The following is a 15,728-nucleotide window of genomic DNA, read 5'->3' as shown; positions in this document are numbered from 1 at the left end:
TTCTCAGTGTCTGCGGGATGACAGGCTGGATGGCAGCTTTCTGCTGCGGTCCAGCCTGTCATCTCGATGTAGCAGAGCTGGAGCTGTCCTGGGAACCATGGAAAGGTAAGGATGATGTTGGTTTATTATTTTACTTTTATTGCAGGAGATCGTTGGCTTCAGCTGGAATGGGCGTGATGGTAAGTATGCTTTAATTTAGAACAATAAAGAATTGTGTCTTTATTTCAATTAAAGGACTTTATTCTGGGTGTTTGTGTTTTTTTTTTAACTTTGACTATGGGGTTAGTAATGGGGGTGTCTTATAGACGCCTCTCCATTACTAACCTGGGCTTGATGTCAGCTGGCATTATAAGCTGACATCAACCCCAGCCCTATTACCCCACTGCCACCGCTACAGGGCAGTGGGAAGAGCGAGGCTAAGTGCCAGAATTGGCGCATCCTATGGATGCGCCATTTCTAAGGCGGCTGACGGCTGGTGTTTCTAGCCAGGGAGGGGGCCAATATTCATGGCACCCTTCCTGGGCTATTAATATCAGCCCCCAGCTGTCTGCCTAGCCTTTGCTAGCAATTAAAATAGGGGGGACCCCACGTCATTTTTTTGGGGGGTCCCCCATTTTAATAGCTAGTAAAGGCTAGGCATTCAGCTGGGGGCTGATATTAGTAGCCTGGGAAGCTCCGTGGGTATTACCCCCTTCCCAGACTTCAAACATCTGCCCCAGCCGTCTGCTTAACCTCCGCTAGAGACTAAAATTATGGGGAACCCTACGCCAATTTTTTTTTTAATAAATCCTTTATTTTAACACTAAATGACAAGTACAGTAATCAACACTATCACTGTACTTATTATATATGTGACTGACATGTTTCTATCTATCTAATCTGTGTGTGAAGCTCTATTCTTTCTATTCTAAATTGTCGGGTACCGGTGTATGCCGCTGCTGAATTGCCGGCCGGCTTTTTTAAAGAGACAGTGCATGAAAACACTATTATTTTTTAAAATAAATCCTTTACAGTAAATGACAAGTACAGTAAGCAACACTGTCACTGTACTTATTATATATGTGACTGACATGTTTCTATCTAATCTGTGTGTGAAGCTCTATTCTTTCTGTTCTAAATTGTCGGGTACCGGTGTATGCCGCTGCTGAATTGCCGGCTTTTCATGTTTCACTGTGAGCACTGTTCCCATCGATTTGGGCAACCACCTCCCCCAATACATTCTACAATATTGTTAGTTGTTTTCCTTCATGTAGAATTAACCTACAAGGAAAGAAAGGGTTTATTTTCATTCCGATATTTGTGTCCCATTGACTTGCATTGGTTTCCGGTATCGGAATCGGCGATATCCGATACTTTTTGGGTATCGGCCCGATCCAATCCGATCCGATATTTCCTGATATCGGAAGACAGCCGGTATGAGTGACGACGCTCCGGGAGTGATCACGCTCCGGGACATACAGCCGGTATGAGTGATCACGCTCCGGGACATACAGCCGGTATGAGTGATCACGCTCCGGGACATACAGCCGGTATGAGTGATCACGCTCCGGGACATACAGCCGGTATGAGTGATCACGCTCCGGGACATACAGCCGGTATGAGTGATCACGCTCCGGGACATACAGCCGGTATGAGTGATCACGCTCCGGGACATACAGCCGGTATGAGTGATCACGCTCCGGGACATACAGCCGGTATGAGTGATCACGCTCCGGGACATACAGCCGGTATGAGTGATCATGCTCGGTGACATACAGCCGGTATGAGTGACGACGCTCCGGGATACCAGTGATGAAGGCTGGATGCCCAGTGATGCAGAGCCATGGAGCACACCTAGATAACGCTCGGACCCCGAGCACATGGACAGTAGCCGTGTGGCTAGCACTGGTCCCACAGCCCCGTATTGCAGTGCTGGCGGCAGGGAGATAGGGGAGCGCCTGTACCAGCCCCCACCCTGGTGCCGATGGTTGGGCCGCATCCTTACCTTGACGAAGGTGATGGGGGTGGTGGTGCCCTCGATATCTAGCAGGATGACAGTGACGGAGGGCGGCACCATGTTTCCTCGCTCTCGGTAGTCAGAGCGGAAGCCGCTGTGGAGAGGGGAGGGGGCTGCCAATAACCGGCGGGTGCAGACGGCTTCTAGCTGTGCCTTACACACTGCAGCGAGCCGCCACCGGCCAGCGCGTGAGTGTCGTTACGTGACTACATTCACTTTAATAGCAGAGCTCGGGCAGAGAAGCACACTCCTGATTTTACACACGGCCTCAGCGCCATTTTGCACTCCCCACGCCGCTCACACTCCACCATTGTCTGCCCTGTTCACGAGGTGGCGCAGTAGCCAGCTGGGATCACTTCCGACCGCCTTGCGTTCCACCGCTTCCCAGCAGCCAATCGTTGCTCGGTGGCCTGCGTGACGTCACGGAGAGCGAGCGATGGCATTGGCTCCGATCCTGTGTATATAAAGGGAGGGCGGGAGCTACGCGGATCTTTTCCGTTGGAGACTGCGGTGGGTCAGGTTGCTGTTATCATTTTACGTGGCATCCCCTCACCGGAATCATGAGTGGATTCGAAGCTATGGACCAATATTCCGAGGGCTCGAAGATCAACGCCAGCAAGAATCAGCAGGATGAAGGGTAAAACTGGGCGGAGCCACTTAGACGTCTGTGATTGATACCTGCGTGGCTGGAAGCGAGGAGGACGGTGTATTAGTTCTGATAGCCAGTATCTTACTGACAAATAATGTAACCTGTTCATGAAATGGCCACAGGGGGCGCTGTTCGTGGCAAGTCGTGACGTTGACTGCGCGCCGGCTAATAGTAGCCCTGGGGGTGTGTCTGGTAGCGCTGATGACGTCAGCCGTCCTAATAGTCTGTCTTACAGGAAGATGTTCATCGGCGGCCTGAGCTGGGACACCAGTAAGAAGGACCTGACCGAGTACCTGGCCCGTTTCGGGGAGGTCGTGGACTGCACCATCAAGACTGACCCAGTGACTGGTCGCTCCAGGGGCTTCGGCTTCGTGCTCTTCAAGGATGCGATCAGCGTGGATAAGGTGAGGGCTCCTACATCATGGCTGCTAATGGCTGCACGGCTGCAGGTGGCTAATGGCTTGTATCTACAGGTCCTGGAGACCAAGGAGCACAAGCTGGACGGCAAGCTCATTGATCCGAAGAGGGCCAAGGCCTTAAAGGGAAAGGAGCCTCCCAAGAAAGTGTTTGTTGGCGGCCTGAGCCCAGACACCACAGAGGAGCAGATCAAGGAGTATTTTGGAGCGTTTGGAGATGTAAGTGCACCACCTTCTAAACAGGTTTACCCCAATAACTGTAGTTTTCTAAGACTTCTGGCTAATGAATATTATCTGACTGCTGGCTGACAATGGCATCTGGAGCCCTCCATTCCTATGGGCATTTGATGTGGTTGAGCAGATGTGGAATTACTTTAAGTGCATGTTGACGGTGACTGGCTTGGCACCGTGTGCTTGATGAAGCTGAGGCAGTGTGGAGGCGCAGGGGCTTCATGACACCCCCTCATATTTACTAATAATGGTCCTAACAGTTAGAAATCTGTCACCTATGGTGTGGTCTATGGTACAACCCAAAGAAAAGCTGCATGGTGAGCCACTACATGCTGACAGTAGACCATGCCCCCCCCATTGGTAACATTGTCCACATTCCCTGAGGTACCACCAGGCAAGCACTTTCTCTGCTGTAGCTGCATCACATGATCCCATCCTCCAATGTTATCCTACCTTGGTGAGTCACACATCCTCCTCATTACATGGAACATGGTTCTTTGAATACATTTTTAAAATGATAGAAGCAGAATTATTAAATGTCTAAACACAATGGAAAGGTATCACCTATACATAGGACAGTAGGGAACATGGTCATCACTGGGGGTCCCTCTCCTGAACCCACCTTAATGTAGCAAGGGTCATGCATGACTATCTGTACTCATTGTCTATGGGTCTGGCAGGGAGTGTCTCTTGGCTACATCCAGTGGTTCCATAGGTGATGATTAGAGCATTGTCAGGGCTCTGCTTCGTGCAAGTGGGGCTCATTCTCCATTTTGGGACCTCCAGTAATGACAGTTCAGCCTTATCCATAGGATTGGGGAAAACCCCCTAAGTATTTGCTTGTGCCACCAATGTTGGTGAAGCTCCCATGATGAGCTTGTCTTTTGCATTTCAGATTGAAAACATTGAGCTCCCAATGGACACAAAAACGAATGAGAGGAGAGGGTTTTGCTTCATTACATACACAGATGAAGAGCCGGTGAAGAAGCTTCTGGAAAGCAGATACCACCAGATTGGTTCAGGAAAGGTTGGTATAATGCTGCTAAGTCTTCTCTGAACCTATGTAGTATGGCCTACTCAAAAGTAACACTTGCTGCAACGTCATGTCCTCCTCAGTGTGAGATCAAAGTTGCGCAACCCAAAGAGCTGTACAGACAACAGCAGCAGCAGCAACAGAAAGGAGGAAGAGGAGCATCAAATGGACGAGGAGGTGGCCGAGGGAGAGGCAGAGGAGGTATGTAGTACTGCGTTTGCTCAGTACTATTTTAATGGGTACTTCATGCATCTTTTTGTTAAGACTCCTCTGCTAAAACTGAGAACTTGACAAAATCTCCAGCAGTGAAAGTCATGAGACTACTTTGTGCAGCTCAGTCCTTTCGTGGACACTTAAGTTACTGCAATGGCCCGAATCTTTACGTTTGTTGTCTATATTGCATATATTGCCACAGTTGCAATGGATGTCTTATGGCTGTGAACTGTCAGGTTGGCTGTCTTAGCTTTAATCTTAGCTGACTGATTAATCACAAAGACAATGCTTGAGTGCTTTAGACTTTTTGGAAGTAAGTGAGCTGTAAGGATTCATTCCCTCCCACAAGAGGTAGTAATGGCAGACTATGGGGATGAGGTTACACAGAAATCATGAATGTGGAGGACTACATGGTAGCAGGTTTATTGGTCTTCTAGTGCTCGCCAGCCAATAACAGTGTGATTTATTTTAATTGAATCTACAGAGATGGCTTGAATTGCGGTCTGTCTACCTCTCAAATTAGGTTGCAAAAACAGGTGACAGATTCCCTTTAACTGTGTTATAAGATGTCTGTGTGTATTATGCAGTCCAGGTAAAGGCAGTGTAAACATTTGCCTCTAAAGGGGTTCATATGCAGGAAGATGATTTAGTTCCTTTAAAAAAAAATCCTGAAATGAAGGGAACTGGCTGCCTGTCAAGGGTTAATCTGAATCTAACTAAATGGTATGTAGAGATGGCTAGAGGCTGATGCAAGACATGCAGATCTCTCCTGTTTACAGGTTTCCACCCTCTCCCCACACAATGGTATGGCCCAGCTCAGAAGCAGGAGGTCTCATCCAGCTGTCAAAATAGTGAGACAATGGAGAGATCTGTCTTCACTCCCCCCTTATCGGGCCTGTTATTAAATTAAATGGTATTTGGTTTTTTAATTCTTTGAGGTTTTATACTTTAGCATTTTAGTATTCCGGGAGATAAGAGATCCCATCTCTATTCAGCTCATGGTTTACTTTAAAGGGATAAGCTTTACATCAATCTATAGTAAGATGGAAGGTCATATTTTTTTGTACTTTTGGATGTGTCTTAACCAATTTCTTTAAGGAAGCACTCCTCCTCCCATCAAAATTTTTATCCTCTTAATATATTGCAATCCTCATATTATATAGCACTGTATACTTACAGTTGCTCTTTTTACCCTTATACCCAGTTAATTTTTTTCCATTAGATCGGACATCGCATGATCAAAAACTGACTAGCGGATTCCTTCTAAGCTCTATGTAGAAGCAGGAGATGCATTTCACCTGCAGGACTCTTAAGTCACTGCAGAAGTCCCGGGTGGGGGGGGGGGGGGGGTGAAGAGTGGAATGTTACATGCAGAGACAAGACTTCCTGTTTCTATGTAGAGCAGAGAAAAGAGAAGAATTAACTGGGTAGAAAGGCAAAATGAGCAATTGTAAGTACACAGTGCCATATAATATGATTGCAATATACACTGCTCAAAAAAAAATAAAGGGAACACTTAAATAACACATCCTAGATCTGAATGAATGAAATATTCTCATTGAATACTTTGTTCTGTACAAAGTTGAATGTGCTGACAACAAAATCACACAAAGATCATCAATGGAGATCAAATTTATTAACCAATGGAGGCCTGGATTTGGAGTCACCCCCAAAATTAAAGTGGAAAAATATACTACAGGCTGATCCAACTTTGATGTAATGTCTGTAAAACAAGTCAAAATGAGGTGTGTGTGTCCCCGTATGACCTCCCTTCAATGCCTGGGCATGCTCCTGATGAGGTTGCGGTGGTCTCCTGTGGGATCTCCTCCCACACCTGGACTAAAGCATCCGCCAACTCCTGGACAGTCTGGTGCAATGTGACGTTGGTGGATGGAGCGAGACATGATGTCCCAGATGTGCTCAATCGGATTCAGGTCTGGGGAAAGGGCGGGCCAGTCCATAGCTTCAATGCCTTCATCTTGCAGGAACTGCTGACACACTCCAGCCACATGAGGTCTAGCATTGTCCTGCATTAGGAGGAACCCAGGGCCAACCGCACCAGCATATGGTCTCAGAAGGGGTCTGAGGATCTCGTCTCGGTACCTAATGGCAGTCGGGCTACCTCTGGCGAGCACATGGAGGGCTGTGCGGCCCTCCAAAGAAATGCCACCCCACACCATTACTGACCCACTGCCAAACCGGTCATGCTGAAGGATGTTGCAGGCAGCAGGTCACTCTCCACGGTGTCTCCAGACTGTCACGTCTGTCACATGTGCTCAGTGTTTACCTGCTTTCGTCTGAAGAGCACAGGGCGCCAATGGCGACTTTGCCAATCTTGGTGTTCTGTGGCAAATGACAAGCGTCCTGCACGGTGTTGGGCTGTGAGCACAACCCCGATCTGTGGACGTCGGGCCCTCATGGAGTCGGTTTCTAACAGTTTGTGCAGACACATGCATATTTGTGGCCTGCTGGAGGTCACTTTGCAGGGCTCTGGCATTGCTCCTCCTGTTCCTCCTTGCACAAAGGCGGAGGTAACTGTCCTGCTGCTGGGTTGTTGCCCTCCTACGGCCCCCTCCACGTCTCCTGATGTACTGGCCTGTCTCCTGGTAGCGCCTCCAACCTCTAGACACTACGCTGACGGACACAGCAAGCCTTCTTGCCACAGCTCACATTGATGTGCCATCCTGGATGAGCTGCACTACCTGAGCAACTTCTGTGGGTTGTAGAGTCCGTCTCATGCTACCACGAGTGTGCAAGCACAACCAACATTCAAAAGTGACCGAAACATCAGCCAGAAAGCACTGGTACTGAGATGTGGTCTGGTCCCCACCTGCAGAACCACTCCTTTATTGAGTGTGTCTTGATAATTGCCAAGAATTTCCATCTATTGTCTATTTCATTTGCACAACAGCATGTGAAATTGATTGTCAATCAGTGTTGCTTCCTAAGTGGACAGTTTAATTTCACAGAAGTTTGATTTACTTGGAGTTATATTCTGTTTAAGTGTTCTCTTTATTTTTTTGAGCAGTGTATTAAGTGGATAAACATTTTGATGGGAGCCGAAGTGGTTCTTTAACTTGGACTCCCTAATGCCTTCAGTGCTTTACTCAGTGCGGTTGGCTACATTTTTAACATGGCCCGGCTGCCCCTTTTCAGTTGTCTTGTGTCATACCTGAACTGAGCTGTCCAGTGAACACCAGTTCTCCTGTATCTAACTGACTTGCTCTGTATTTCTTTCAAGGCCAAGGACAGAGTTGGAACCAAGGGTACAATAACTACTATGATCAAGGAGGATATGGTGGCTATAGCAGCAGTGGCAGCAGCTCCTACAGCGATGCCAGCTACAATAACTATGGCGGATATGACTATTCTGGGTACAACTACGGGAGTTACAGTGGATACGGGAACCAAGGCTATACAGATTACAGTGGTGAGTGACTTTTTATGTTGAACACTGTACAGACTGCACGCTCACCGCATCGGTCAGCTTTAGATTAATTGCTGTGGCTTATATGCAGGACAACAAAGCACGTATGGCAAGGCATCAAGAGGTGGCGGGAACCATCAGAACAACTACCAGCCATACTAGGGCTGTGATCTTCACATAAGGTGTGTATGACGGGATTTCTAGACTGCTTATAGATTTTGAACCCTAAACTTTTTAATAAAGATAACTTAAACATTGTGTGGCCTCCTCTTTAATAAAGACTTATTATTGTTTTAATTCACATAAAATTGTGTTTTTTATAGAGCTTTAACTTAAAGACGCGACCTTAAATGTTTTTCCCTGGTAAAAAATTTTATACAGATATCGTTTATTTAAATTGGGGTTTTCTGGTCTTTATGCCAGACGCTCTATGGAATAAAATTTAAGCAATTTTATTAAAGTAATACCAGGTAACGTACTGAAATGGGTACAACTTAAGGTAGAGAAGAATGTTGTCTTCTAACTCTGACATTATACCTTGTTTGTACCCGCCAGCGGGAACTTCATTGCAGGCCGTGTGTCACCCTGACCACGTCTATCTCTGGGGTCGCACGTTGTGGGCAGAGCGCAAGGCGTACACCAGAAACCGCTGTCCTGTGGTATGGTCTCTTCCAACTTCATGTACCAGCGTAAAGATTAAATTGGGGGAAAACCACTTCAGACTTTGGCTTCTTTATCTCCTATTAAGTCTTTTTGTTAACGTTCAATTTAAATTTTTTACAGGAGTTAATAAAGTAGATGCCTTTTTACAGCTTATTTGGCTTTTAAGTGTTCTGATTTTTAGGATTTAATGCTTGCTTCTTTTCTTTATAGCTAATAGTGAAATCTGCAGAGGAGCTTAATAAAGTGAGGGTGTCTTTTGGGGAAGGTCATATGCACATAAGTAAATGTCACTTCATAGCGGACACCTTGGAATTAGAGGGGGTAAAAGGTCAATAGATGTGCAAATGATTAGCGTATTGTGTAAGTGGCCACCATTGCATGGGTCTAATGCTGCTGTTTCTCTTGTAGGTGGAGAGGACTGGCTGCACAGGTCATCCAGGCGGGCGTTATATCTACATAAATTTATGAGGACTTGTGTACAAGACACATTGGTGTCTTGCTGTAAATAGCACCTTCCCTCCCCCACCCCCTCTTTTTGTTTTTATGCCCATTATTCCTCATCTGTATACAGTGATTTTATGTTCATAAAGTTTTTATGTTTGAATGTACCGTTACCTTGTGACTTTCGCTGCATTACATCTCCAGTGTTTGACATTTTGTAATAAAAAGTATAAACCCAACTTGTGACAAGTGTTTAACTTTGGAATTGTCAATGGCCTTTTCTAATAGCATGGTGCTTCAAAGTTAGAGGTGTTATCTGGGACTATTTAATTGTTTACAATGTGCCGAAGAACAAGCAGGTAGTTGCTAACTGTTTGCCTCTTGTGCCCGGCGCCGATATCTGCCGGGTCTGCTCCTGCTGGTGATTCAGCGGCTGACATCACATTGACAGAGCAGCGCTCTGCTGGGGTGTCACTGCCAACATCATGCTGATGGCAACAGGAGCCAGCTGTGGGCAAGCCCTCATATGCCTGTGGGGTCAGGGTAATAAGCCAATACTCTTGAAAGAAGGAAAGGATAAAAACAAAACTGCCAGGTCTTGAAAGGTTTTAGCAAATATAGGATGTGTAATAACTTGCTGGGGTTGCAAATGTAGTATCTGCCATTCATCCCAAGAATGGGGCTTTGGAAGGCTCTGCTCAAAGCGAAGTTATCTTGCAATGGCATATTGTGTTCAATCAGGTTTTTTATTACATGTATTTTAAAACAATTTTGGCATATTTTTTTCTAATCACCATCTTTAAAAATGCCCCACTGGCCATTGTGAAAATTGCAAGAGTACTTTTTTTTTTTTTTAAACTTAACGACCCTGCTGAAAACTCCTAATCTGAGGCAGGATTACACTGACAGGTAAGGCTGTTTCAACGATGAGTTTTTGATGTTGCAGATGTTTCTGCACCCATTAAGTAAATTTGATAACATTTTTTTTTCAAAAATGCACAGCTTAAAAAAACCAATCGTGGTAACATGGCCTTACACCTGATCCACTAATCACAATGTGATGTCTCAACTGACCCTACTCTCCCTCCCATCACAATGACTTGAACAGGCTCATTGGATGCTTCAAAATAAAAATATAGGGCTGGGATCCGACTAGTGTGGCTATGTACATGTTTTAATCCATTTCAAGCCCCGATTTAGGCTGAGTTCACACGATGTGTTTTTCATGCGTTTCCGCGGCGTTTTTGCAGTTGCATAAACGCCGCGGAAACGCATGAAAAATGCATGGTAGAAGGGCAGCAATGTTCCCCAATGGAAATCCGCATGTGCTGTGCCCATGATGCGGATTTTTCCGCAGCGTAAACGCTGCGGTCAAAAATCCGCAGCATGTCAATTAATTTTGCGGAAACGCTGCTCTTTTGCCGCCATTGACTTGCATTAGACCGCATGGAATCCGCATCACTGTATATGTTGATGCGCTTTTCATGCGGTCTAATGTGCGGATGGTACCCGGGTGTGGATGAGAGGACTCTCATCCAGACCCAGGTACCATTAAAAAAAAAAAGAATAAAATAAAAAATATATATATTCTCACCTTCTGACGGCCCGCGCTGCGTCCTGCCGGCTTCCCGCGCACTTCGCGGTTAAATGAAGGACCTTCGCTGACGTCAGTCATGTGATGGGTCACGTGACGCTGACGTCGGAAGGTCCTACAGTCTTCACTGCCGGCAGCCGGGACCGATGAAGCAGGACACCGGGGGCCATCAGAGGGTAAAGTATATATTTATTTTTTATTTTTTGACATCACACACTATATAAATCCATACCGGTTGCATGGATTTATATAGTGTGAAGTCGACAAGCACTTTCCAAGTGATGCTAAAATCGCTTGGGAAGCGCTTGTCAACCTGCATGCGGAAATTAAAGTGAAGACCGCTTCATTTCCACATGTCCCTGGCAGGAAACCGCATGTACAATCCGCATGCGTTTTTTCCTGCCGGAGAGATGCAGAAACGCTCAGGAAAAAATCCTGAGCATTTCTGCATCGTGTGCACATACCCTTATACAATCTTCTCTAATAACCCCCCCACAACAGCACACGGGAGGATGTAACCCCACCCTAATAGGGACAGGAAATACGAAGAGGTTTAAATAGCCCCTCCCACATCCTCCCTCCAGTGTTATTTTCCGGTGTGCTGAGCTGGTGACAGGCACTGGGGGAAAGCTACTAGCCAGGCAGCGGAGGATTGAGCGGTCTTTACCTCTCCTCCTCAGGGAGCTGCTCCAGTCTCCTGGATTCAGGACCCCTCCTGCAGTCTGCGCTTTCGGGCAAGGTCTGCAGGATCTTCTGATCGGAGGCCTCTCTGAGCTCTCCGGTCCATCTCCTCCTCTCCCCCGCTGGATGCGCGGGCGATGCCAGCTTCAGGATGTGGATTATGTCACTTCTGGCAGTTTGCGTTCCACTGTGATCCACATCAAAAAAAGCTATGGGGGAAGAAGAGCGGAATGCTGCCGGTGATCAGGAATCTTCACCTGGACACCGGGGGAGGAGCCCTCTAAACAGAGGGAGGCGATGGTACGGTCGCCCATAAAAGGAGCCCTGGACAGGAAGACATCTACAGGTAGGACAAAACCATGTCTGTTGAAGCTTCTCGCTCTGCATCTGTAGAACCCAGTGCCGGTCCGGTCCCAGTAAGTATGGCACTGGTAGTCCATCTCCCAGATGCAGGAAATAGTGATTATAGCTCCCCTTCCCTTCTCCCCTCTTTTGTAGGGGGACAAGGAACCTGCATCTGGAGAAAAAGTTAAACAGTCACGCAGATGTCCCATCTGTACAAAAAAAAACTTATCGTCCTCCCATAGAAAGCCCCTATGCAAGGACTTTTACGGAGAAGAAAACAACCTTGCTTAATGGAGGAGATAAAGGGGATTGTATGTCAGGAGATCAAATCCTCCTTGGCCTCGGTCACTCTTCCTACACCCTCACCTAGTCAGGGTTCTACATCTACTCCCTCAGCAGCCAAAAAGAGGAAGATTAGCCTGCCAGAGGGAGGGGAGGAAGACTCTCAAGAGAAGATATACAGTTAGGTCCATATATATTTGGACAGAGACAACATTTTTCTAATTTTGGTTCTAGACATTACCACAATGAATTTTAAACAAAACAATTCAGGTGCAGTTTAAGTTCAGACTTTCATCTTTCATTTGAGGGTATCCACATTAAAATTGGAGGAAGAGTTTAGGAGTTTCAGCTCCTTAACATGTGCCACCCTGTTTTTAAAGGGACCAAAAGTAATTGGACAGATTAAATAATTAATAAAATGTTCATTTCTAGTACTTGGTTGAAAACCCTTTGTTGGCAATGACTGCCTGAAGTCTTGAACTCATGGACATCACCAGACACTGTTTCCTCCTTTTTGATGCTCTGCCAGGCCTTCACTGCGGTGGTTTTCAGTTGCTGTTTGTGGGCCTTTCTGTCTGAAGTTTAGTCTTTAACAATTGAAATGCATGCTCAATTGGGTTGAGATCAGGTGACTGACTTGGCCATTTAAGAATATTCCACTTCTTTGCTTTAATAAACTCCTGAGTTACTTTGGCTTTGTTTTAGGTCTTTGTCCATCTGTAGTATGAAACGACGACCAATCAGTTTGGCTTCATTTGGCTGGATCTGAGCACACAGTATGGCTCTGAATACATCAGAATTCATTTGGCTGCTTCTGTCCTGTGTCACATCATCAATAAACACTAGTGACCCAGTGCCACTGGCAGCCATGCATGCCCAAGCCATCACACTGCCTCCCCCGTGTTTTACAGATGATGTGGTATGCTTTGGATCATGAGCTGTACCACACCTTCGCCATACTTTTCTCTTTCCATCATTCTGGTAGAGGTTGATCTTTGCTTCATCTGTCCAAAGAATGTTCTTCCAGAACTGTGCTGGCTTTTTTAATGTTTTTTTTTTTTTTAGCAAAGTCCAGTCTAGCCTTTTTTATTCTTGATGCTTATGAGTGGCTTGCATCGTGCAGTGAACCCTCTGTATTTACTTTCATGCAGTCTTCTCTTTATGGTAGATTTGGCTATTGAAACGCCTACCTCCTGGAGAGTGTTGTTCACTTGGTTGGCTGTTGTGAAGGGGTTTCTCTTCACCATGGAGATTAATCTGCGATCATCCACCACTGTTGTATTCCGTGGGTGCCCAGGTCTTTTTGCATTGATGAGTTCACCAGTGCTTTCTTTCTTTCTCAGGATGTACCAAACTGTAGATTTTGCCTCTCCTAATATTGTAGCAATTTCTTGGATGTTTTTTTTCTGTTTTTGCAGCTTAAGGATGGCTTGTTTCACCTGCATGGAGAGCTCCTTTGACCGCATGTTTACTTCACAGCAAAGCCTTCCAAATGCAAGCACCACACCTCAAATCAACTCCAGGCCTTTTATCTGCTTAATTGAGAATGACATAACGAAGGGATTGTCCACACCTGTCCATGAAATAGCCTTGGAGTCAATTGTCCAATTGCTTTTGATCCCTTTAAAAACAGGGTGGCACATGTTAAGGAGCTGAAACTCCTAAACCCTTCATCCAATTTTAATGTGGATACCCTCAAATGAAAGCTGAAAGTCTGAACTTCAACTGCATCTAAATTATTTTGTTTAAAATTCATTGTGGTAATGTCTAGAACCAAAATTAGAAAAATGTTGTCTGTCCAAATATATATGGACCTAACTGTATATATCTCGGAAGATCTTCCAGAGGAAGGTGAACTAAGTTCAGCCCCTGATAACTCCCAACGAGAGAGATATTACTTTCCATCAGATAGTTTGGAGGAACTCCTCATGGCAGTAAGGAGAACTATGGAGGTCGAGGAAGAAAGTGCCCCAAACAGTACAGGATCAGATGTTTGGGGGGCTACGTTCCAGGAAAAAAAATGGTGTTCCATATACACCAGAGTATTAGGGACTTAGTCTTAGAGGAGTGGGAATCTCCAGAAAAGAGATTAAATACCCCTACAGAGTTAAGGGATAGATTTCCTGTAGACAATGAGACGGCAGAATGCTGGTCTGAAGTCCCAAGAGTGGATATCCAGATTGCGCGAGTAGCAAAGAAAACCACACTGCCCTTTGAAGATTCCTCTCAATTAAAAGACCCCTTGGAACGCAAAATGGAGGGACTACTCAGAAAATCCTGGGAGACCTCGGCAACACTAAGCACCAACGCAGTCTCTACGGGCGTAGCTCGATCAATGGCTCGTTGGCTAGATCAACTGGAGGAATACCTAGTTTCAGGCACCCCCAGAGAAGACATCTTGGCATGCCTACTGCTTCTACAGAAAGCTACGGGGTTTTTAGCAGACGCCTCTGCAGAATCCGTGAGAGTGGCCCTATGGTTGAAATCCTGGAACGGCGACGTGGCATCAAAAATGAAGTTGTGTTCTATCCCCTTTAAGGGGAAATACATGTTCGGGCCAGCCCTAGATGATCTTCTAGAGAAGGCCTCAGATAAGAAGGCCCTCCCGGACCCTAGGAATGTGAGGAAGAGGCCTTTTCGTCCCTCCCAAGAGCAGACCCCTCAATATAGGGGTAAAGGCAAAACAGGATGATGGAGCTACCCAAAAGGTAGAGGAGGCAAAAATCTTTTTCTCTCCCAAAACCAACGTCAGAACAGCCCATGACGTCAGGACAGTCGGGGGCCGCATCTCGAATTTTCTCCCTCAGTGGAAAGAAATCTGCTCAGACCCATGGGTCCTGAGGGTTGTCGAGTTCGGAGTAAAAATAAATTTCTCCTCCTATCCTCCAGAGAGGATAAGGTTAACACCGCTCTCCTCTCAGAGTCGTCAGGCCACCCTAATATCCGGTCTTACAGACCTATTGTCCTCAGGGGGTGATATCCCTGGTTCCTACAAGAGAGATAGTCACACGACATTATTCCAGACTCTTCCTAATAAAAAAAAACAAATGGCTCACACAGAGTTATAATCAATCTAAGGCCACTGAATCAGTATATCCACTACCAACGATTCAAAATGGAATCCATCAGGTCGACGGTCCCCCTGATAGGACAGGACCATGTCATGGCCACAATCGACCTCCAGGATGCATATTACCACATCCCCATACATCCACTTCACAGGAGGTTCCTAAGATTTGCAGTGGCTCAGGGGGATCAAATAGTCCTCTATCAATTCAATGTTCTCCCATTTGGAATTTCATCAGCCCCGCAAATATTTACAAAAGTCATGGCAGAAGTCATAGCTTATATCAGGGGTCAGAACATTTCAATAGTACCATACCTCGATGACCTGTTATTAATCGGGCCCTCAGTACCAGTACTCCGAGAACATCTACGGTTGACCACTCAGATCCTATCATGTCTGGGCTGGTTAGTGAACCAGAAAATATCCGATATGGTTCCCTCCATGACAAAAACATTTCTAGGAGTACTATTGGATTCCCACAGCCAGATGTCATTCCTGCCCAAACAAAAACAGGTCATGATAAAAGCAAAAATCAACGTCCTAAAGAGCAGAAGATCAGTATCATTAAGAGACGCCAGGTCGGTCCTCGGGTCTATGACATCCTGTATTCAGATGGTGGCCTGGGCTCAGGCGCATACTCGAACATTACAGACCCACATCCTTACGAATTGGGATGGATCCCCACGGTCT

At 46.1% G+C, this 15,728-nt stretch overlaps 2 protein-coding genes across 3 annotated transcripts in view; one reads left to right on the top strand and one right to left on the bottom strand.

The window, feature by feature from the left end:
• ENOPH1 (enolase-phosphatase 1) overlaps window positions 1–2,359 on the bottom strand; it is a 38,289-nt gene extending 35,930 nt beyond the window's left edge. Inside the window, exon 1 of the mRNA XM_073637017.1 lies at window positions 1,985–2,359. Coding sequence (XP_073493118.1) covers window positions 1,985–2,056 — 72 coding nt within the window. The 5' untranslated portion in view covers window positions 2,057–2,359. The remainder of the gene's footprint in view (window positions 1–1,984) is intronic.
• A 98-nt stretch (window positions 2,360–2,457) lies between these two features.
• On the top strand, window positions 2,458–9,308 carry HNRNPDL (heterogeneous nuclear ribonucleoprotein D like). 2 transcript variants are annotated; one of them, XR_012246962.1, is made up of 9 exons: window positions 2,458–2,633; window positions 2,881–3,049; window positions 3,119–3,280; window positions 4,188–4,319; window positions 4,409–4,526; window positions 7,780–7,968; window positions 8,057–8,147; window positions 8,521–8,624; window positions 9,037–9,308. XR_012246962.1 is itself a non-coding variant. In XM_073637016.1 (8 exons), the coding sequence occupies exons 1-7, from the start codon at window positions 2,557–2,559 to the stop codon at window positions 8,125–8,127; spliced, it is 918 nt and encodes a 305-aa protein (XP_073493117.1). In that variant the 5' UTR covers window positions 2,458–2,556; the 3' UTR covers window positions 8,128–8,147; window positions 9,037–9,308. The 2 variants fall into 2 exon arrangements, 1 of the variants encoding a protein (XP_073493117.1); XM_073637016.1 differs by lacking the exon at window positions 8,521–8,624.
• The last annotated feature ends 6,420 nt before the right edge of the window (window positions 9,309–15,728 follow it).

This window comes from Phyllobates terribilis, unplaced genomic scaffold (assembly GCF_046119375.1).
Source record: "Phyllobates terribilis strain yellow unplaced genomic scaffold, ASM4611937v1 Scaffold_1__5_contigs__length_1240528914, whole genome shotgun sequence".
Lineage (NCBI taxonomy): Eukaryota > Metazoa > Chordata > Amphibia > Anura > Dendrobatidae > Phyllobates > Phyllobates terribilis.
This window is presented reverse-complemented; position numbering and strand designations above follow the sequence as displayed.